Consider the following 23,919-nt stretch of genomic DNA (forward strand, 5'->3'; position numbering starts at 1 on the left):
AGGACAGGCTGGGGTGCCTTGTCTGTGTGCCCTCTGTAATGAGCAGCTGTCACAAAAACAGTGCAGTGCTAGCATTGTTTCCATGATGGAGACTGATCAATCAGTGAACCTATATATTGCATTCAGGTTTAGGGTCACAGATTGCCCTAATATACACTGGGGCTTGCTGTGCACCCCTATGGTTTCAAGCATATTATCACAGAATCATAGAACCTCAGAATGGCTTGGGTTGGAAGGGCCCTAAAGCCTTTTGAGTTCCAACCCTCTGCCATGGGCAGGGCTGCCACCCACGAGCTCAGACTGCCCAGGGCTCCATCCAGCCTGGCCTTGAAAACCTCCAGGAATGGGGCATCCACTGCTTCTCTGGGCAGCCTGTGCCAGTGCCTCTTTGCCCTCTCAGTAAATAATGAAATCTCCCTGAAGCCTTCTCCAAGCTAAACAAGACCAATCCCTTCAACCTTTCTTCACAGGAGAGGTGCTCCAGACCTCAGATCTTTGTGGCCCTCCTCTGGGCCACCGTGGACTTCCTACGAGCCTATGGACCATAGGGTGGTCACAATTCTGTTCTTGCCTAGCTTATTTTTAGAGGAGTCAGATTCCTTCAGTGAGGCTTTGCCCAGGTTTTCCCGAGCTGCTGGTCTGACACCAGTCCATTTTTAAGCCTGTGTCCCTGGGGCTCCTGGTGGGAAGCCTAGCAGGGCAGGATCACTGCTCAGCAGTCCATCTGGAGGAGCCTGATGCAACAAATGTGGCCCGCGGGGACAGCTGCTGCTGTGAAGATCTGAAATAGACATTAGTTTGTGAAGCATTTTACTTAAGCAGTGTGGAAACATATAATGTAGTGGTAGTGTGGGGTGGGAGGAAATTCCAGATGTGGCAGCACTGCTCAGAGAACCTCATTCATCTGAGAAGTCCCTGTCCAATAGCCCACGATGCAGGGCAGCACACGGCCAGTGCTCCCGTTCTTGGTCTTCTCTGGGCAGCAGTGGGCAGGGGGCTCGGTTGTCGTGCTGGAGCAGAGGCACCTGATAAGCTCGAACCTAGTCCATTAAAGACAAACATTAACAGCATTGCAGGTGCTGCTCCAAACTCGTAAGTACCCCCTCGGATCAGGGCTTTGCATATAGTCTTTGTCATTCTCCTGTTGACTTGCAGATTGAAGCAGGAGGTGCGGAGCCCCTGAGGGGACCCTGTGGTTGCAGTGCAGATAGAAAACCAATTAGAGACACGAGGTGAGAAAGCATTGTTTTCTTGAATGCCATTAGTCATTGTGTTAAATAATACTTTCAACAAGAAAAATCAAAACATTCGTATGCAGATACAACGGTAGGTAATTAACGGTGTCCCTGCGCTGCTTGGCACTGGCCGCTTGCAGGGACGTGGCCGGGGGCACGTGCACAACTTTAGGGAGTGCTTCAGGAGCTTGTATGTGTAAGTATGTGCACAAGACCATGCAGGGTCAGAGCCCTGACGCTAGGAACTCTCCTGGATCTGCGTTCAGCTCTGTGTATCTCTGTGTCAGGCTGCCCCGTGCTGTACAGTCAGAACGAAAACTCCAGGATCTCCCGTTTCTGTGCGCACACGCTCCGCCGGGACCGCACGCCTTGCCCACAGCACCACAGCTGGATGAAACTTCACGTTTTTACGTTGTTTTACTTGCGTTCCGTGAGACGCTCTGCCCGCCGGCGCCGTGAGGAAGCAGCCCGGCTCTCGGCGTGCCGTGCCGGCGCGCCGTGCCGGCTTGCCATGCGGGCCCGCCTCCCGCCGTGGCAGGGCGCTGCGGCCGGCGGCTCCCAGCCCGCCCCCTGCCCTCCGCCCGCCCGCCGCTCGCACGCCCCCCGCCTCCCGATCCCGCTCCCCTCCGGCTTTTCGCCCTCGCTCGCGGCTCGCCGGGCGCTCTCCCCGCTGCTGGGCTTTGTTCGGCTCCGCGGGCCGCTTTAGCCCCCCCGGGCAGGGCAGGGATCGGGCGGGCTGCCCCGAGCGGAGCCCCATGTCATCCGCTCCCATCCGCTCCCCGACGCTGCGGCCGCACAGGATGAAGAAGGACGAGTCGTTCCTGGGCAAGCTCGGCGGGACGCTGGCGAGGAAGAAGAAAGCCAAGGAGGGTGAGTTCGCCCGTGCGGGAGAGGAAAGCGCATCAAAGCCCCCTTCCCTCCCGGGCAACCCGCGGCGGGGGAAGGCGGGAGCGGCGGGGCTGGACCCGCTTTGTTCTCCGGGCGCGGGAGGGCCCCGGCCGCCCGGGTGGGCGTGGAGGTGGTTGGGTCGCTTCGGCGGCCGCTGAGCGGGGCCGGTCCTGAGAGGGGAACCCCGGACCCTGCTTCTGTAAAATAAACTTCTGGGAATAAAGGTGGTTGTGGGCGTCTTTATTTCTCAGTGAGAATAGTAAAGCTGTGAGGGAATGATTAAATCCACCTGTGTTTTGTTCCCGGTCTGTCCATAGCTTTTACAGTTCTTTTGCCCCGTGCTTTTCCATAGATAGGTTCAGCAAAGAGACGCAGCCCCCGTGTGCCAGCATTTAGCGTGGGTAATAGAGGGCACGAGGGTGCTGGCGTCCCCAGTCGGTCGGCGCCCGGAGGAGGTCCTGTCAGTGGGGCTGCGCCCACCCTGGGGCTCGCACAGCCTCGTGGGGCCGCCCCTGGCACGGCCTCCTCGCCGGGTGCTGCTGCCGCGTGTTTTCCCAGCTGCCTGTTTGCACCGCAGGCTGTGTAGAGATAGGACTGCTTGCTGTGAAGCAGCGCGGCTCCCTATCGGCAAAAAAGAAGTTGTCTTCTTGCCAGTGGACGTGATAAAGGTGGTCTGGTCTGGCCCTGTGTGCATTAACTATAACTTTCCCTTAAGCGTCGGCTCCTCCAGGACAGCACACTTGTCGCCCTCTGATTCCCTGACTGACCCAACACCCACTTCTGTGGAGAAACTCATCCCCTTGTTCCAAACTGTGGCCATCTGCACATGTGAAATCTGAACATTGGTTCCTTATGCTGCAGTGCAGTTGGGCTTTTGGGTGGGTTAACCTTGGCCTTGGCTCTGTTCTGGTGCCTGATGGGCACGGGGTAGGGAGGTAATTCCAGTGTCGGTCTTCTGAGCGAGTGTGCTTTATGCTTTGTCTATTCACTGCCCCTTATATTAAGAAGGCAGCTTGGTAACAGTGAAGATATTTGCCCTCAAAAACACAGCTCAAGGAAATTGCATCCCTTTCCTTCTCTTGGCTGTTTTGGTGTGGCTTTCTGGTATTTCCTCCATTATCTATTTTTAATCAAGTTTCTCCGTCGTGGTTGTGCTGAGGAGCAGCCGAAGCAGCTGTGCCTTTCCGGTGATGTCACTTACTGCTGAAGGAAGGTGTTGGAGAAAGCCCATCCCCAGGAGGGGATGGCAGCACATGCTTGGAAAACGTGCTTTACTCGAAAGTGACTTTTAAGCCTGAGCAGGTTGACAGCTCCGCTTCTTCAACAAGAAGCTTCAGCATGGCAAGATGATGTTTATTAGGGAATGGGCTCAGGACACTGTCTCAGTTTGCTGAGTTTGCCTACTGCTTTGGTAACCCATGTGGCCACAGCTCCCCTTAGCTGTGGGATAGCAAGTTGTAGCAGCTGTCTTTGGTGCTCTTTGGGGACCTGTAGATGCAGTGATAGAAAACGTGGTCATGCTTTTGCCAGTGTGACAGGAAGGAAATGGAAATGCATGACTCAGCTTTTAGTCAGAGTATTCCTTCCAGTTTGACAAGGGGAACAGAGAAAAGACAGTGCCGATGCCTGGATACCACCCCCTCTGCGCAGTTCATGACGTGTTTATGCACAGCACTGTGGTGCTGCTGTTTTAAGGGGAAATAGCTTACTGCTCTTCTAGGTTCTCCTGTGTTGGAATTTTTAAGGCCTGTGGAAGGCATGCTCTGCATGTTATTGTGCACCATGGTGGGGTGGCTCTGAAATGCAGTCCATGGAGAACACAGCCCTGACCAAGGGGACCAAGTGCTCAGCCATGAAGAGGTGCTGGGGTGGGGTCAGCGCTGGGGAGAGAGGCTCTTCCAAAGCTTGCACTGGGACATGGACACAGGAGCAAATTGCAGGGTTGGAAGCTTAGTCTTGGTATGTGACTGTGAAGCAGAAGTAAGTTGGAAGCTCACCGAAATGGCATTGAATTGAGTTGACGGACCACATAAGAACTGTATGGGCAACTTTCTCCTGGGCTGAGGAGCCGCTCCACCCCTGGGGACTTCCCTGCCTCACTTCAGGCAGCTGCTGCTCAGCTCCCAGTGGACCAGCAGAGGTCAGTGATCTTCTGAGACTAACTACTGTCCTTCCCACCAACTGCTCTCCACAGCAGCAACTTGAAAGGTTGGCTGTTGACCTGCCACAACCAAACCGGTCTTGCCTCTAATAGCATGAGAAGTAAGCAAACCGGAACTCTTAATAAATCTTGTTTTCATTGGCCTGTCTTTTGTATCACACCATGAAGACAAGCCTGCTGTCGCCATCTTGACTGTATGTATATGCAGACCTTTAAACTGGTCTGTGCAGCAGTTGTAGTCCAGTTATATTAATCCTTTTATTCTTTGTGCATGACTTGCTCATGAGCTATGTAGCTCAGAGATCCATAGAATGATGCTGAAAAAGGTTTTGTTACTTAATATGGGCTTCTTTTTTTCATCATGATTGGCATCCATGCCATAAACAACTGTAATGTGTGGCTATCGACCCATAAGCAGCGGAGTGTAAATATTTTTTTGGCAAAGTCCTTTATAATGTGCTGTAATCTATTTTTAGGGAGCTTATATTCAGAGAGGTGTGTTCACTAGGCTTATCAAGACTGCCACTGTAAGCTTGTAACTTTTCTTTTTTGTGGGACGGTAAATAAAATTCCTGGGTATGGTGCTGGTAGTAACTATGATGGTATTCGAGGTATTGATTGTCGCTTGTAAACAACTTTGCTGCTACTCCTGCTTTAGCAGTGTGGCACAGTGTAGTGCTTTGTTAGCAGGTGCCTGGAGATGAGGTGGGGTTACAATTTCAGGCCCAATTCTTCAACGTTTGTTTAACTGCTTGAGGAAGACTTGGAATTTGTACCTTAAACCTTTGCTTTACACCACTGCATCTTATACTTTGTTTCTGAATTTTTATGACTGAACTGACTTATTAATCAACTCTGACTTAAAAGAAACAACAACCACTTTTGTTCATTGGGAAACTGTTTTTAGTCCAATTTCCTATGGCCATGGTGTGTGATCTCACTGTCTGTTTGACTCCTTCCTTCCTCTTCCTTCCCAGGAATGTTTTTAACCCATAATTTAGCTAAAAATGCCCGTGAGAGAAAACTGCCAGCCATCAGGATTATTAAATGACCACAAACTTAGTCAAAATGAGCGACCTGTTAGAACAGAAAAACCTCAGTGGAGTGCCAGTGCAGGAAAAGCTGTGAGTGATCTCGTCCCTTGTAGGGTAGGAGAAAGCCCATGTGGGAGGGAAACTATAAGAAAAAAGGAACTGTTTATGGAGAGAGCGCTGTGTGGGGTTGTGTATTTCTCTGTGTTACAGTGGGTCATGACACACATCCTGAGAAAACCAGAATGCGTTAATTCCAGTGCTCATGTCACCATGTGGATTACGGTTTTTCCCCACGTTAGGTTATATGGAAATGTGCATAAAATCTGAGTTTGCCTGATGTTACTGTGAAGTATTTCTGTCTCGGTGTATCTTGGGCTTTCAACACAGATCTGTGCCACATCAGCTTTAAATAGCTTAGGAAGCTATTGGGGTGCTGGTAGAGCCCATAGCAGGGTGCTGTCTGTGAGCTACTTTTTGGACCCTCTAAAAGATACTGTTTTGAATAATGTTGTATTTTATCTTCATCTATAAAAGGAACTGAAAAATACGCATATCTCCTTTTTCCTGTTGTTGAAAGAGTGATGTCCTTGAACAGAAATAAGGGAGCTGTTTTTCTGCAAGTTTCAATGCTGGGTTACTTGCAATGCTTTTGTTTTCCTCATAACACTGTAGGAAAGACTTGGGCAGCAGGTGTTTAGGAAAATAAACCTTCTATTATTATCCGTGTGTGTATCTATATATAGGCTTTATGGAGGAATCAGACAGTGAAGTACAACTTCATTGCTCAGTGTTGTTTCCCGGTGACACAATTGAGAGTGGATGTAGGGGTTAGGAAGATACTCCAGAAAAGAGCAATGTATGGTGCTGCCTGTTATCAATAGAGGAGAGAACTCACTGCTGCAGGACGCAGCTGCAGAATATAAAGCTTTATGCATATCAGAGCAGACTGAAGGATTGGTTTTAGGGTCTGTGCCTGTGTGTAACAGTGATACACTGGGTCTGGGAATATTTTCCTGCCTCTCTACTGTCGGGGTGCTTGGGCAGAGATGCTGCATTGCCTGCCTGTTTCCTGCAGCTCTGCACAAGTTGAAGCTCATCTTCAGATTGTTCAGGTGGAACTGCTTGTGCTGCCCAATCCATTCCAGCTTTCTCAAGGGAAGAACAGGAGGAAATAAGCTCAAAAGCAGAATTAGATTGGAAGAAGTCGTTTCTTTATCGTTCCTTTAAAATTGATGGGGCTGCTTGTGCAGGTAATTGCTCTCCGGAGAGGGAAGAGGTTCAGAAACAAGTTCCTTAGATCTACCTCATTGCCTTTTTGTATGATGAGCACATCTCAACTCTGAGGTGTCCCCTTGAACACAACAGGATGGGAGAATTGGAGTTAGCTTGGAAAACAGATCTCATCTTCTTTCATTTGAACAGGATACACTGAACACTGCTAGAAGCTCTCTTTTCAGTGCTGTCTGTTGCAGTCTCCAGAGGTGCATTGGTGTGAATGCACTGCAAAAAAATTGAACTCCTCTGTCTCAGTGTGTTACAGCTTTGCTTTAGTGGCTGCTTGAGACTTCTAACAGAAGTATTTAGCTTTGAAATGATTCTGAGAGGTGCCTTTAACGTAGATCCTAGAAAGATAGAAAGCGGTAAGGCAGTCTTAACTTAATCTTCATTCACCTTGCAGGTGGCACTCATGCTGGCAGTATTATTTACATTGAGGATTTGTCCTGGTCACAAGCATTCTTTGCCATGCTGATGGCTTTTTGTGCTGGCTGTGTCCATGTGTCCTGCTTCATGAACTGCTGCTGGAGGACTAATTGCTCGAACCGCTCTGTCGCTGAACTGGCCTTTGGCATTCAGCTGGTGCCCAGAACGCTCAGGACAGAGTGCACTGCTCCTGAGTGCCTGTGCTATGCTCCTGAGGGGTGTCTGTGTTTCTGACAAGCAGTGAAGTGCTGAGTAGCCTATAGATACCAGCTGCTCCTGCGTTTCTCACCTCAGAGGTAGCAAATCTCCCTCTCACAAATCTCTGAGATATAATGTGATATAAGCTTCAGCTGGTTGCTTCTGACTATCTGCTGACTTGATAGTGGTTGTATTTTAAGGCTTTTCCTTTTAATAGACCAGTATTACAACTCACTCCATCTTAAGTTACTCTCTGTGCTTGTAGTGTGTGGCAGTGAGTTTATAGATGGATGGAGAGACAAGTACAGAGTGTGTAGGGTTGAGTTCTGTGTTCCTGGTTCACTCAAGAATGTTTGCCGCAGTCTGAGAGGATACTGGCAGGAAAGCGCATTTGCGCATTCTCATGGGCTGTTGCTGTTGCAGTACTCAATCAGAAGATGAGATGGAGGCTGGTTAATCAGAATTACTTGCTTTTAAAGAGAAGAATTGGCATATAATGATATTGACGCCACATACCTTTCTAGATAATGTGTACACATCCATGTGTGCAGACATAAGCAAATTGAGGTTGAACTTATCCTTTCTGCTATAAATTTAAACTTAGGGAGTGAGTCCTACATTTCCAGTCAGAACCTGCAGCCTAATTGCTAAGTTTTCCTGTAGGGCTCATTTTAGTACCTCCGACCAGGTCTGTCTTCAGCCTTGTCTTGCTAGAGCAGTGCCTGATTCAGTTCTGATTTTGTATTCTGTTCTAGCAAACGTTTTGCTGTAGATAGTTTGTGTCAGTGTCTCTGCAAAATGTAATGTGAACAAGAATAATCTTTTTAATAGTGTCATAAAAAGCATGTTTTACTCTTGTAACCATGTCAAGGTGAAGATGGTTTGTCCAACACAACTTTAGGCAACTCACTGGCACAGTAGTTTCTAATTACAGTTGAAAGTTTTTCTTCCAGACAGGATGCAGCTAGAGTATGCAAAATAGCTCTGCAGCTCTTCAGTCTGGATTGAAAAAAAGGGACTTGCTGTTATATAACAAAACCAGACATCCTAAAATTGCTTTATTTTTAAAGTTAAAACCATTAAAATAAAATTAATTGTAAGAACAGTGGTATATTTTATAATAAAACCTTCGCAAGGTGCTTATATACACTCTTAGTTTTACAAAGCCTGATTTCAGAGTTTCTTAGAAGTACTAATGCAAAGAATTGGAGAGTGACTTCTTTTCTCTTTAAAAGCTAAGCTGCCTCACTTCAAGGCAATCATCCAGTGATATCTGTTTCTTTTCATTACTTCTAAAGGATTGGTTAATGTTGATATCTTGGGAGAGACTCCCGCACGCAAGCATCTGGCAGTTTCTGTTACGAGGAGCATGTGGATGAGCCCTGTGAGACTGATGTATGGAGGGCTGCACGCAGAGCTGATACGGAGCGGGGGAGCTGCAGGGTTGTGTATGACCTCATGCAAAGTCTGTGCAGATGCTGTTTGATGAACGATGTGAATGGGGGATCCCTGATCCTGCTGGTGGGTCTGTGCAGGGAGATTAGGCTGTGCTCTGCAGTGCCTGTTATCATGCTGTTTTAAGTGCCTGTTTTTTCTTTAAGATTCTTTGTGATACTTTAGATCTCTTTATAAGTACAAATGTACCCTACTCATTTGCATGTCGGCAATACGGGAGTTTAGAAGACTAAGTATAGTTATGCATAGCAGTGCATATGTATTTTAAGAACTGCTACAGGCCAGCTGATCCAAAAAACACATGAAGCTGCTCAAGTTTTTCAGTACAGTGCTTTAAGCTTTAGGTCATACCTTGATGTTGGAAGATTTGGGAGATTAGCTGGCAAGCTCTTTCCATTGCAGAAGCATGTCAGAACAACTTGTTGCTAAGGGATCTGGGGTTATGTGGTCTGCAGTGAGGCCAGCGAGAGGCAGAGTCTGCTGGTTAGAGGGACTGGTGTTTCAGCAGTTAGAGCTTTGCTCTTCCACTGAGATGAAAATTTTGTGCGTATATCTTCTGTGTACAGTTGTCATGAACACAACTGAGAAGCCTCAAGTTTGCAGGCTGTAACAGCACTGTGGCTGGTACTTAAAAGCTACACATGAGGGATTTGCTTTTGGTTTTCAAAGGGAATTGTGTGTTCAAATCTCTGGGGCACCAATAGGAGTCTTGACCTGCCAGCATAAACCTCTGAGGGGTGGTCTCTATTGGGGTTCCTGGGGAATGGTATGTCAGTGGGGACAGAATAGTACTGATAGATAGATATATGACATGAACATATAAGGAGGTGGAGTCTTTTTCATATAGGATAGTCTGCTTTTGTTGTTGCTCTTGCTGCTGCTGGTAATTCTGTTGACTCCAACCTTTCCATATAATCCTGGACTCTTGTTCAATTTCCAGCATTTTTAACCTTTCTGAGCTCTTATGCCAGCGAGCCTTGGTCTTCACCGCACCAGCAAGCTAAAGGCCATCCCTCAAACTCTTCACAATTGCTTCTGGAGGCCAGAAAGCAAAGAAGGTAGGAAGGGGAGGTGGTGTCTCCCAAAGGCTTTTTCTTGTGCTGACCTCTGCTCATTATCACAAACGTCCAAGTTCCTTGAACAAATAGATGTTTGGTTGAAGAAAGCGGTGGTTTAAAAGTCAACCGCATGGCTCCAGAGAAAGATCTGACCTATTATCAACCCATGCTAGTCTGGACTTGATTGATGGTACAGGTTCTGATCATCTGTCATGGTGTTCACTGAAATAATATGCCTTACTCTGCACCATGCTCCGGTTGCACTCTTTGGTGTGATGTCTTTTGTGTTTGCGTATCCCCTCTCTTGTACATTCTCTCTCTGCACTGTGAAATGTGCTGTATGTGTGCATTGTTACTGATGAGGCTTAGCTTTTCCCCTAGGGCACTGCAAAATCAGGCGATGCAGTTGTCAGAGCTGTTGGCTATAATTTGCAAAGTATGCATATCTGCAGCAGGTTTTTCCTTCAGTAGACGGCACATACGTGCAGTGGCCCTTGCTTTACATGCCACCTCTGTGACTGTGGTGTACGTGCCTCTGGTTGTCATCAGATGTGGCATCGGCTCTCCCTAGGCTGAGGCATGGGAGATGGAGGGAAGCATGGCATGTGTTGTAGTGAGGAAGAGGGAAGGCGAAGGGCATGGTGAGAACTGGGTTGGCTCTTGATGCCACTGCTGCATGACAGGCTGCCCAGTGACAGTACACACCAGCCCCACGACTGCTCCCTGAGCTGTGGACAAGGGAGCTAAACCAGCCAGTCTGATGTGGGTGACAGTGAACCCTGTTTGTCTTTGGGAGTGGGCTGTATGTGGAGGGGAAACAGGAACCTCTGTATTGCACAACTTGTAGATAAATGATCGGGGGATCTCTCTGGGGTGAACTGCATTCAGCCTGCTCAGATGTAGGCTTCCTAATTTGGACTCTTGTTGGCAAAGTAGAAAGCTGTGAGACAAAATTTTTAACTTCTCTTGTATGCATATATAATTAAAGTGGAGAAATATTATGGCTAATATACGTGGTTTTAGTATGTTGTAGTTTGAATCCGACTAAGTCGTGCTTTGAAAACCAGATGTGGAGAGAACATGCGCACCTGGCAGTATTTGCTGGCTTGGAGCTCTGGGCCCTTAAATCACTGTCACTTCCTCATGGGAGAACATACATCTGCACAGCAAAGCTTCTAATTATAAGTGCTGGACATGCAATTTGTTACCATACGCCAGCTGCAGACTTTTCTCCAGAGCCTTTAGGCTCAGAAGGGAGGCCATGGCATGTCAGTCTGGTTTTGGCTTTGTCAGGGGCTGTTGAAAGGATCTTTGGGAATTCAGGTTTACCTCTCAGTGAGTGTTTCTCTAACTTGAGGAAAAAAAAAAAAAAGCTTCCTGACAATCCCTGAAACCTGCCTGGTGATCAGATATAGCTTGTGTTTTGTTTATAAAATAGGTGAGCTGTTCTGACTCCTGGAATTTCAGTTCTTTCTTTAGTTCTTATTTCTTTCAGTAGTTGAACTGTAATTAAATACACTGAAGAAAAGAAATAGTGTTTTATCCATTCTAGCTGCCATGTGGCCTTATTACTGATTTTTTTATTAGCTGAGATGGTTGCATACGTGGTCTCTTTGGAGTAGAAAAGGAAACTGTGAGAGCTGGATGAAGAGGAGAGTGATTCTGATGTCTCTATGGAGCACAGAGTCTTCTTCACTGTCTTAAAATAGAAAAATGTGTAAACCTCAGAAGCTGTCTTTCCACTAGGTCTGTTTGGCAGATGTATGCATATATGTTATTGAACAGATGCAGACTCCTGTCACTTTTAAAATAGAATGGTGGTGTTTGGTCTCAGGCTTGCCTAGTCCAGGATGCAGATTTAAGGACAGTGAAGCTTTTCAAAATTAACAGTGTTTCCTTCAGAATTGGTAGAATAAAAGAAAGTACCAGGGCATCCAGGGTTGCTTTTCCTGCTTAATATTCCTCCTGTAAAATTGCCCCTCATGGCTACTGTTGGCATTCTTCCCCATGCATTGCTCCCAATACTCTTGTAGTGGATCGATTCCACTGGAAAATTAGGCAGGATGCAAGAATGTTTACACATAGGCATAGGCATAGTTGTATATGTAGGTATATCTCGAATCTGTAGTGAATTCTGTCTGTCAGAAATCTTGACTATAATGAAGCCTTGTATTTGGGGAAAATGGATTTTAATTGGATGCAAGATGTTGTGCTCAGACTGGTCCTGCTGTGCCAGGTGACTATCTGTGAGCAAACCAGGCTGCCTCAATTGCATGTCTGGCAGTGTCTGCTGCATGAACTGATAGGGCTTTTTTTTTGGTATGTGAAAGTGGCAACAGTCACGTAATCTCATTGACACAGCGATAGTGCATGTTTGAGCTGGACCTTTGCAAGTCCTTCCAAGCAACGTTTTTCTGAATCTGTGGAGCTGAGTCCTTTGAGGGTCCCTTGTCAAGGGTGGTAGAGTGATGGTACTGGAAAGACAAGAGGCACTGGCCTTTGGTGCCCACTATCAAGAATGTGAGCTTGATGGTTGGAGTAGAAAGGTATATACTTGTTTCCATGAAGTGTCTGGGATAACTGGGTGCTTGTGAGATTTTCCTCTTCCTACTCACACAGATTCACACTAACAGTTTCCCTCTTGGCCATTTACAATGTGTCAAGATTAGACCACTGTCTTGAAAATATCTGCTTTTACTGCAGTACTGCAGGTGTAGTTGTATTAACTCAGTGAGGGGCTTTGGCTTAAATAGTCATTTTGGATTCTACGTATCATTTATTTTAGCATCGTCTAGTTTAAAAAACTTAACTGTGGTGACTGTTTTCTGCTGACATTAGTATTAGCAGTAAGAAAGCAAAGGAATTGTGTTTGACCAAACCATGATTTTGGCATTTAAGACGTTTGTTTTACATACTATCTTTTCAATTGTGTATTTCTGGTTCCTTAGTTCCTGTCATTTACATGTTACCAGACAGGTCACAGGCACCAACATCTGGCGATACAATTCGGGGTCTGTTCTTTAACCAAGGAGAAGCGAGTGTGTATTTCTTTTCTGTAATTGCATTTCTTAGAGACTTCTCTTCCCATTCTTGTTGTTACATGCCAGCATCCTGGTAGAAGGCATCCTCACTGGGCTCCTTGATTTGAAAAACAAAAGTGATGTTGATCCAGTGGCTGGTAAGAGGATTGTCAAAGAATGAAAACACAATTACTGTGAAACCACCTTGAGCGTGTGAATTCCACTTACATGCTGAATGCACAGGCGATGCACTGCTGTTTTGGAGAGGCCAAACAATTTGCTGTGTTGCAGCACAGCTATACAGATGATTCTGTGGAGTGGGATTTGGAATGTGAAAGATTTTATATGTATCATATTGGAAGAGTAAAAGCAGAGTAGCTGATGTCCATGCAAGAAAATGGGGTTAAAGATCCTGCTGTGAGCCTACACAGGGTGTCTGCCTGGGGAGAGGTTCTGCTGGGCAGGCCCTGGGGAGCCTCAAGCTGACCATGTGCCACTGCAACAAAGATGGCTGACTGTCTCCTGGGCTGTATTAGCAGGAGGACAGCTAGTGGGTTGAGAAGAGTGTGTCCCCCTGCTCAGCACTTCCTAGATCCTAGCTGAAGTACTATGTTCAGCTTTGTGCTCCTCAGTACGGGAAAGACATGACTAAACCTTAGAGCATGTTCAGCAGTGGGCCATTAGGACGTCTTGGGACTGGAACATTCCTGCTCTGAGGAGAGGCTGAGTGAGCTGGGCTTGCTGAGTGTGGGGAGGAGGTAGGTTCAGGGAGATTTTCTGTAAGCAGCCTGCTAGAACCTGCGAGGAGACTACTGAGAAGATAGAGCCAGATTCTTCACAGTTTTGCAAAGTGGAGGAAAGAGACAAGAGGAATAAAGTGAACCTGGTGAGATTCAGGCTGGATAAAGGGAGAAACTTTTTAATGATGAGGACTATGAAGCAGTGGGACAGGATGCCCAGAGACTTTGTGCAGTCTCCATTCCCACAGGTTTTAAGGCGTGGCAGAGTAAAGCTCTGGACAGCCAGGTTTGATCTCAGAGCTGACTGTGCTTTGATGAGGAGGCTCACATAGAGACCTCCTGAGGTCCTTTCCATCCTGAGCTTTTCTGTGATCTTCTGTGGCTTCCTAGGAAATTACATTCTTCAAGGGCTGGAGTAAGTATGTCTCTCGTAAGGCACAACAGTGCCATGTCTGTGGCACAGTGATTTCTGAGCATGTGGGTGTACAAGGGAACTATGTTTTCTCATCAGGGGCCTTTGACTCTTTCTGCACAAGGTACTAGTGAGAGTACAATTTTTTTTTTCTGTCTTTTTCTCTGCCTTTCTAGTGAGAAGGAAGGCATGGATTCTACTACTCTGCTGCTCTGGCTGCTTCTTTATGTGAGTGGGTGTCAAAGAGGCTGTGTAGTTGTAAAACTCTTTTGGGACTGGCCAGAGCTAAACTCAGAGGTCTTTAAGATGTCTAGCTTCACTGGAACACCACCTTTTCTAGCTTGGAAGACCTGATTCTTATCTATGCAAAGCCTTTAAAAGAGACCACAGAAAGCTGCACTGCACACTGTATGAAATGTTGGTGTGCTGGCTAAATAAACAGATAATACAACTGGACATCTTTTTGATACTTGATGAAATGTGACATTATCTTGGATTGGCTGTTGTTTCATGATCACATTTTGCTACCGCTTGAGGACGGTGTTGGGAGACTGAACTGGAATGGCAATGTGAGGCCTGGCTTCTTTTTTTCAGTGTGATCTTCGGCGACTTGGTTAGGAAATGATAGTGTCTATTTCGTGCTTAAACCAGGCAGTATTAACTGTCTGAATTGTCTTATGGGAGCTTTTACTTTCACTGTACGTTTTCCTTGTAGACTGACTTTTATCTGACTGTGGGCTCTGAAATGCGGACTTTCTGTTACTGTGAGATTGTAGCTCTTATCACTGGAGTGGTTGCCTTGGCAGTCTTCCTGTAAGCAACAAATGAAATAATTTTCCACATATTACTGATCTGGAAACCATTGAGGAAACTTATTTGTATTTTGCAGTCTGCCTGTTTAGTGAGATTTTTCAGTTTGTTTTCAGTACACATCTTTACTGCCCTGGATGCAGGTAGGAGCAAAAGGTACTCAGAAAACTTTGGGTTGGCTATTTAGAATAAAGTTTGAAGTCCAAAGCACTGCATATCCCTCTCCTGGTCTTGTGTGTTCTGTTGAACTGAACACTAATATTCACCAGAAAATCCTAAATACGTGTGTTGCAAACACCTAAGTTTTTTTTTCAGTTTTCCTTGTCTTTCTGGGTGACATTTGGGCAACTCCAGCAATTAGGCACATGCAGTTTTTGTGGTTTGCAGGATCATTTATCTCAGCTTACTCTTCCTGTAGAATCAAGTTGCACTAGCAAAAAAAAAAGATGCTTTTTTTGAATTGCAAGTCATAGCTGTAGCCTCCTTTCCGTTTCTGTGGAGCTTGCTTGTTGAGTTCTGTACCATCAGCTAGAGAAGACAGTGCCTTTCTGTTACATCTTGTGTTCACCGGCCATCGCTGCCTTCAGAAGTGAGTCTGTTCCTCTGTTCTGCATTTGACATATTCAGAAGAAGAAGGAAGATGAAATGTTTTTGTGTTTGCACAGCAGACTGCTTTTGGTGGTTGTCAATCTCTTTGTGCCTTTGGAGAAGGGGGGCAAAGGACATGGGGAAGGTGGTAAGATGCAGGTAAAACTGCTCATGCTGTTAGTTGGCTAAATGAGTTTCATTCAGGTGTCTATAAAGGAAGTCTCAAATCAAGAGGAAGAAGCAGAAAGAAGGCAGTGGAAGGATGGAAATGAAATCAGTTGTAAAATTCATTAATTACCATGAGCAACAGTACTGACTTTTTTGATACTGAGCATTCTACTTGATGAATTTTGCATTGTTAAATTTGTATATGGGATCAGAGAAAAAGCTTGGAGGACGTGTTAAACTTCAGTGCTGTTTTCTCTCTGATTTTGTCATGCTGGAGAAAACAATAATTGAATGAACAGACTGGGCACCTCTGTGCCTGAGTACTGCTTTCAGCTCTGATACTGACTCTCTTGGTAACTGGCTTTGGCAGGAACCATCAGACTCGCATACCTTATTGAGTTGATTCTGTTTTTTGGAGTGCGTTTTGGTTAAAGAAGTCTTTGTGATGCTTGGCGCTCCTTGAAATCAGTCTGCTTAGGTAGGGATCTCAGACCAAGTTACTAGGCTGTGAATGTGTGGTTCCCTACTTGATTGTGCCCCTTATCTTTGGTGTTAGAACTTGCGACATTATCAGTGCTGTGGGATTGCTACTGTAACATCAGTGCTGAGGGACTGAAGCATAGCTGACTAGTTTGGCCTGGCTGCACGGTATGCTACTTAGTGGCTTTTTCCTTACTTGAAAACCTGACTTGTAGCTTTATAAATAGTTTTAAACATAATTCTTTTCCTCAGTCTTATTTCTGCCACGTTTTTCTTTTCAGCCATTGTATATCTGCATGGTGAAAATTAACTATTTTTTCCCTGTCTCATCTGGTTAGTTTTCAGCCACACTGTGCCCATGCTGCGTCATAGCATGGGTTCTGTGCAGAAAGAGGAAGGGGCGTGTGGCAGCAGGGGATGGAAGTGAAGTCTGGAGTACCCCTCTGCTGGCAGCCTGGATGCCTGCCCAGTGCAGACAGCTACATAAGCATGGCTCAGCGCAATAATTAAGGAAACAGGAAACAGGGACTTACCACAAAATGATGAGTCCCAAGGTGGACTTTTTGTTTCAGCTCCAAAGCTCTCTATATACTCTGTTTAAGTATGTGTCTTGCTTTTCTGCCTCACAGAACCTATTTCTTTGGGTTCCTGATTAAGTGTTTACTGAGTTGGTGTTAGGCCTATTGCATGAGTGAAGCAGAAAGATGCTAAATCAGACAGGATGAGTTCTTGCCTTGTCCTGTGCAGCTGGAAGACTGGAGGAGGTTTGACAGGACTGCTGGAAAGACCCAAAGCTGTACACAATGGCTCTGCATTGATACTGTGGGCTCACCTTGGCTTTTATCACCGTCGATTTGTGCCCATCCAGCTGCGGGTCATCTCCAGCTTTGTCAGTTTTTACCAGAGCCAAATTGATACCTGTGTGGGGGTCGTTTTTGGTTATTTCATCAGTACAGCACTAGTCAGTTGGCTGCTGTGTTGCCCACAGCTGATGGGCTAAGGGGAGGTTTAACAGTGCAGATGGTGGCTGGATGAGGACAGGAGCTTCCTTGTGTCATAGCAACACCCATGTTAGCATCCACAGGGCTGTGCAGAACATTGGGTTGAAGCGGAGAACTAGTTCAGCAGGCAGCAGCTGTCTTTATGTAGGATTCAGCTTTCCTGCTGCATTAAAGTCAGCCCTGCCATTACAGCTAAAAATCTTTCCACTTAGTAATAACAGATTCTCATTTTGTTTGGTTTGGTGTTTAGTTGCCACTACTGGTGATGTTGGAAGCTGCTTGTGGTTGCTGTGGTCTGCTTGGAGCTCTTCACTCGAAGGTTATGTCTTTCCACCCATAACACTGTCTTCCTCTTTCCAGGGTGTTGCATATGAAGAGCTTGCCCAGGACAGCCATAGCAATGTTGGTATTAGTTATCTCAACACAGGTGTCACCCACCAAAAATGCAATTTATTTTCATCACCACAATTAAAAACAGCTCAATAGGTAAGAATTTTCAAGGGAGAAAAACTGAAAACAGTATTTGACTATCCCATGCAAAACATAGCTCCGGTCTTTCATAAATGTTTCTTGACTGGCTGAAAATATTGCCTGTGCTGCCATCTCAACAGATACAGTTTTAACACTGACAAAAGTGTGAGAGAGATCTTTGTTCAAGCAGTCACAGAATAGGCCACGTTCATCCTTCTAAGTTTAACGTGTCCATATCAGCAAGTGCGGCTTGCTTGTTGAGACTGAGACTAAAGGATTATTATAGCTCTTTTCCAAAAGCTGTCTTTAGCCTTAAGTCTTCAAGTGCCAAAGACTGTTCTGAGTGCCTTTTTTGCTTGCTAGAGCATACAAGTAATTTCCCTTATTACTATTCTGTTTTGAATTCAGTCCCTTGGTGCAGTGCCTTTATGTGGATTTGAAGAAGTCTTTCCCTTTGATCTGCCTAGGGATTATTAATTCTCTGTTATAATTAATGGAGGCTTTGTCTTTCTCCTTCAGTCTTTATCAAAAGATTTCAGAGCCTTTTGTAAATGTTAAGCGATTTGAAATGCAGCAGAGGCTGGTGAGCTGTGTGTGTGGTTTGTCCCTAGAAAAGAGACAAAGAGTCTCAGTGTATCTCCACGCACTGTGCTTGGGGATAGTTTGACATGTGCCAGTACAACAGCCTTCTTGGAAAATGTCAGTTTTTGCAAAATTCTCTCTCTCTCTCTTTTTTTTTTTTTTTTTTTTTTTTTTTTGTATGTTGGCTGCTCCATCAGGAGGAATTGTCTGGTGTGTACATCCCTCTGGAGGTGTGAGCAAAGGAGTGTTGTGCCACTGGTTTGCGTGGGGTAGCAGTGGAGTTTTGTATTTACTCTCCTGTTTGCATGTCATTACCCGAACTCTAAGGATACAAGTTGCAGGCAGGCGAGTGGCTGGTTGAAAAAGTGCCCCTGGTCCTGGTTGTGTCTCTGTGAAGAGCAGTAAGACTTTGGGAGTACGAGAAATGCTTTCTGTGCACTGCTTGTTGTACAGTCCGTGCACGTTTCCCTTCTGCATGCTGCTTGTACCAAAGAGGATGACAGTTACTTGAACAAGTCATGAATAGTAGAGCCAAGAATAACAAACCAGCCTCATAGCTTTCAAAGTTAGGGTTTAATCATGAGCTGAAAGTATAAAATGTAAAAGCTGTGGTCCAGCAGTGCTGAGGAGCCAGCTCAGCGCTGGTTGAGTTAGAAGGGAAGCGCTGTACCCGGAGCCCTGTGATGGTTCTGTGGCAGCTGCTGCTTTCTGTGGGGGAGGCTGAGCCCTGCAGTCAGAAATAACCAGGGCTAAAATTAAGTAGCATTTGCTTTTGTAAGAGGCTGAAGCTTGTGGTCAGCTTTTGAATAGCAAAGCAGAGACTAGTAAAGACTTAAGAGGTAAACTGCGCTGTGCCCTTATAAATATATATATATATAAATATATATTTTAATTAGACTAGAATTATTAAGTTGAAGGTAGAAAGGATGAGATTGTTGCCATCGGTTTGCTCCTTCTTAAAAAGGAAAAAGCAGAGACTTCTTTCAGTGCTCCTGCTGACTTTAAAGGTCATTTTCCTACTGTGAGAGATGCTTGACAGCCATGGTGCTGCTTCCAGCCTCCTGCAGCTGATTGCTGGTGTTCTGTGCAGTTTGCATTTAATCCCGTGCACCAACACAGCCTGCCTGGCTTACAGATGTAGTGCTCCTTTGCATGTGTGTATGCAATCTGCTCGTTATATTAATTTTTTTGGAAAGGCCAGCACAGCTCCAGCCGTGACAAAATTGTGTTGACTGCTGGTACTGCCAGGGACTGTTTAAACTTCAGAGAGCTGCCAGGAGCCCCTTGCTGCTTTCCAGGAGACTGGTAGAGAAGTGACCTTTTTCTTCCGAATGTGAATTTCTGGATGAGGGAGATACTTGGGGCTTTGGCTGAATGCCTTGGCCACTTGCCCATCCGTCACTGCATTTGGACTTTACTAGTAGTGCTGGCTGTCAAGGGCCCAAAGGAGTTGGGAGGACTAGCCTGATAATTGAGCTCAGAGTGGGGATCCCAAGCCAGACATGTGGGAGGAATCCAAGCTAGTTCTGCCAGAGCTCTTTCCAAGGCACCGTCTTTCTGGACCTATATTTACACCTGGGTTCCCCTGTGGAGGTTCACAGCTCAGTCATTAGACTCTCAGCCAGTGTTACCTTAAGGCTGTAAGCATTTAGCAGAGCCTGTGCTGGGAGTCAAGGTGGGGGCACACTGTCTGTGGGCAGGGGACCATTCCTTGAGTGCTAGGGCAGCTCACAGGAGATCTGCTGGCATGGCTGAGTGATGTCTGCTGTGGCATGCTGTGCTGGTGGAGCAAACAGCCTGGCCCGGAGCAGAAGCTGAGTCTGCTGGGACCAGTCTGGGCTAAGCGGTCACAATCCCTGACTGTGCTCCATCCCCTGCCTCTGCTGTTGTCCCTTACTGCAGGTTTCCTGATTGCCCTGTAAAATGGAATTATTGGGCTTTAGGGAAGGATGTTTGCTGTGGGTCTCATTTGGGAGAACAGACAAAGAATTGCTCCAGTGCAACAGGAGAAAACATTTCTTGCAGGAAAGGGCAGAGGAAAGGAAGAGGATCTGTGAATGGGAAGGTGGATAGCAGGCAAGGAACAGCAGCAGTACCTCATGTGGGACTAAGTATAAACCTTACAGTAAAAATACTGTTGCTGGTAAGTTGCAGAGCCTAGTGTTTGCCAATCTAGCCACAGGAAACTCTTTGCAGAGAAAATGCAAAAAATGCTATCTGTGGAGGGCTGTTAGTGTCCTTGCCCTAGGCAGCCAGCAGCCAGCCACACCAGGCACTCAGCCATCTGCAGAAGTGACAGGGAGAGGGAAGATTCCTTGCTGGGAGCTAGTCTCTGGGTTCCCTTCTCCTGGCGCCTGCCTCCACCTGACAGCTGGGAGCTATCGGAGTGCCTGCTCCTATGTCACTGGGCCCAAATTAACGAGGCGTTGGCAGCCGTGAGGTGTCAGCCCCTCGTCCAGTTGCCACTGCCCCTTCAGCACTCAGCCCATCCGTGCCATTTGTCTGCAGATGCGTGCGACAGACGTCTGGGTGCTGGAAGGGCCAACATGGCAGGGCTCCTGTGTAAGCGGCGCAAAAAAGGAGGTATGCGAGATTGCATTTCCAGCAAGAATCTTTTCCTAAGCTAAGGAGGTGGCATGCAGGCTCTCTGTAATATGGGCTCTCTGGGCAGCAGGCTTTGGGAGGCTCGCTGCTGATGCAGCAGAGCAGGATGCTCTGGTCCTGTTGTAGCAGAGCCTCGCTGGGTCTGAAGGCAAGTATGAGGGTTTTATGTGGCTCTCCACGTTGTGATGGGGTGTTGAGGGAGGAGGCTTAATACACACATCCATATTGATGTTGTTTTGTTGTTGTTTAGTAAATAGTTAGGAACAAGATATTTATGTTAGGAAGGGTTCTTCTTGATATTTAAAGCAAAATGAGCAAGTATATCGTAATGGAACTTTTGGGAATAAAAACAGTTCAGCTGCATTTAAAAGTCTTATGTCTTAGATGCATGCAGTAATTTGTTTCTGTAGCATACCATTCACGGCCTTGAGGAGCTTAGTAAATCTCTTCTGCATCTGTAGGACACTAGGTACACTGATGCTCTGATCTTACTAAACGCTTGACATTCACAGATGGCAGAAATGCTCTCAGAATGAAAAGAAAGGTACGTCTAGAAAGAAGCATGATTTTAAGTGGAATTTGGGCATTTATAGCCATAAGAAGGATTTACAATTTTTCACCTCTGATATCCAGTTTCCACATAGTTTTTCTTATGCTTTCTTGTGGCTGTATTCCTGTTGGTGAGTCCTGTAGGAGCTGCTTGAGGGAGGAAGGCGTAGTTGAGAGTGTGCAAACAGGCAGGGTAAGGCATGCTTTGAAAGCTCTTTGGCCTGGTGACTGAGGCTGCTTAGCTCCCCGACCTTTGGAGAGCTTTCCCAAACTAAGAATGAATGCACAAAAGGGGCAATTAAATGTTTATTTAACAATGACGTTTAATCATGTGATTAAATCTCAGCCTGCAAATGCTGTGTTTGGTTTGCAGTTGTGAACTTTCCTCTGCTCCCCTTGCAAAAGGTGTGCAGTGTAGAGAGCAGGCCATGCACAAATGCTTTTAGCCAATGCTTACACAGAACTGTTACTTAATGAATGAGTTACTGCAGTCTCTTTGTATCTCCTGCTTCAGATGCATGTATGTGTAAAGGTTCACTGTAAGTTGTTGTTTTCTGAGTTTAGAGGGAGGTAGACTTCTGAGAGCATAAAAGTACTATAGCTCTACTTGTACTTTTCTTACTGTTAAGACCTATGATACTAAGCAATTGGTATTTATACACAAGTTCAGTTCCTCCCACGTGACAATATGTAAGGAGGTATTTTGATATCCTTCTTGATGATGCAGGGTACCGTACTGACTTGTCAAACTGAGAGCTGTATGCTTGGGAGTGTGAAAGATTCCAAATCTGTGTTCACCAGACCATGCTACATCTGGCAATGCAAGAATTAAATATATTTGGTAGGATTCTCTGAGGCTTTTAATGAAGACGGTAGCAAATAGTAACTCTTGGTGTTCTGCAGTTGGAAAAAGTGGTGATGAGTGGTGGTAGTGCTAGCAGAAAATGGGTTAGATTTTACAGTTAACTGTCTGCTCTAGATCTGTCCATTCTGCAGACAAAGCTCATACCTCTTCCTTTTGGAGAAACAAGCAGTCTGACATTACTTTTATGACAGAATTGAGTTTCTTGCAAAGTATTTTCAGCTGGTAGACTGGTGACTTGACTCAGTTTAATAAGAAGCTGTAGGTGGGTGTTTCTTAGATTTTATTTTCCACTGCAGCTGCAGTTCTTCATTTTGTAAACTTTGGGTTCATTTTGAAATGGATCTACAAGATATTTGCTCTTATTATGTCTCTTCTACCTCCTCACATCTGAAACTTTGCATTTATTTCAGACTGTCTTTCTATTTTTTCCTTCTCCTCAGTGAGTGACCTGCAAGAAGAAGGTAAAAATGCTATCAATGCACCAATGAACCCAAGCGCTGTGGACATCCATCCAGAAGATACTCTCTTAGGTACAGTATGCTACAGACCTTGACTATGCAATTATTAATGAAGGTGGCCACTGTGACCTCGTATTGATTGCTTTGCTGTTGATTACACATTGCTCAGCTGAAACTGAGAGAATTGAGAACTGTTGTATGTCAGTTGTAGACTTGAAACTAGAAAGGGTAAAATGGAATTTAAAAAGCAGTGCCAGCTGTGCAGGTATTCTTGAAGTAGGTAGTTTACAAGAAAATTGACTTGCTCAATGAATTTGCAGACGATTTCCATTCTTCTCTGATCATCTGGAAAACAAACCGAAAGTTGCAATTTTGTGAAGAATTAGATGGAAAATAGTGCTGGGATTGTCTGCTTAAGAGTTGCTTCAGTTTCATTAACCCATGGTCCAAGGGCATCCCTCTCTTTATGCTTCCTCACAGACGTCTTCCTTTGGTAAAGAAAAAGTATCTTTCCACATATAGTTGGGGAACTGAAGGATCAACTCACAGAAAGTCTGTAGCAGAAGAGTGTGTTGGGGTTCCTATGGAACCATTAAAGTGCCTTGACTCAAAGTATGCTCTTCACTGTCCTTAAGTGCTGGATGCCATGCTCTTATTTTAGTTACTTCTGCCACTTTGTAAGTGATAGTGCAGCAAAATGGGATCTGATAAGGAACAGATCAGCATTTACGATGCTGAAATCAGTAATTAAATATGATTAGGATGAAAATATACATCTAGAATTCTATGATTCTATATGTAAAGCAAGGAATGCTTTGTAGAAAGAATGTAAGTATTCAAATTCCAGTTCCCCTCCCCACCAGGTCTCTTAAAGAGTAGCAGCATAATTTAATAGAAATAGGAATTGTATAAAACTTACTGGAAGAAATAACTTTTTTTTTTCCTTTCCTGACAATGTATCTCTTAATGTACAGAATTAGTTGAAGCAAGCTATCATGGAGGCAAACAATAAAACCAGTTCAGAAGGCCTCTCATGCAAAGCCATGACAACTGGTGATCCTTAAGGAAAACTTCATGGTGAATTGTATACTATTATGGGTCAAATCTTGTTCAGGATTTCAGTTAGCAGCTTTCTGGGTGTGTAGTGGGTGTCACTTCCTTACAGCTAGACTTCTTGACTCATCCCAGGGAGTAATGGGGAAGTAAAGGAATGGTGGGGGGGGGGAAGGGGGTGAAGCAGCAGAAAAAAAATCATGTTTCTCTGTAGGTTTTGGGAAATTTGCGGTGTGTGGATAGAAGGGCCTTATTTTTTTTTGTAAAGAATAGGGACATTGCAAAATACTGAACCCAAATGGCTGGGAAAAACCCAAGGTAACACAGTTAGGAGGTATAGTTTATCTTGTAGCTATGAAATGTGAGTATTATATTTGTCATCTGAGAG

At 45.4% G+C, this 23,919-nt stretch overlaps 1 protein-coding gene across 3 annotated transcripts in view; it reads left to right on the top strand.

Moving 5' to 3' along the window:
• PARVB (parvin beta) overlaps window positions 1,816-23,919 on the top strand; it is a 58,956-nt gene continuing 36,852 nt past the window's right edge. The window contains exons 1-2 of one of the 3 annotated variants that reach the window (XM_021392760.1): window positions 1,816-2,105; window positions 22,461-22,550. In XM_021392760.1, coding sequence (XP_021248435.1) covers window positions 1,991-2,105; window positions 22,461-22,550 — 205 coding nt within the window. In that variant the 5' untranslated portion in view covers window positions 1,816-1,990. Of the gene's footprint in view, window positions 2,106-15,165; window positions 15,302-22,460; window positions 22,551-23,919 lie in introns of those variants that run through there. The other 2 variants (XR_002437321.1, XM_021392755.1) reach the window with 2 other exon arrangements.

Source organism: Numida meleagris, chromosome 1 (genome assembly GCF_002078875.1).
Source record: "Numida meleagris isolate 19003 breed g44 Domestic line chromosome 1, NumMel1.0, whole genome shotgun sequence".
NCBI lineage: Eukaryota > Metazoa > Chordata > Aves > Galliformes > Numididae > Numida > Numida meleagris.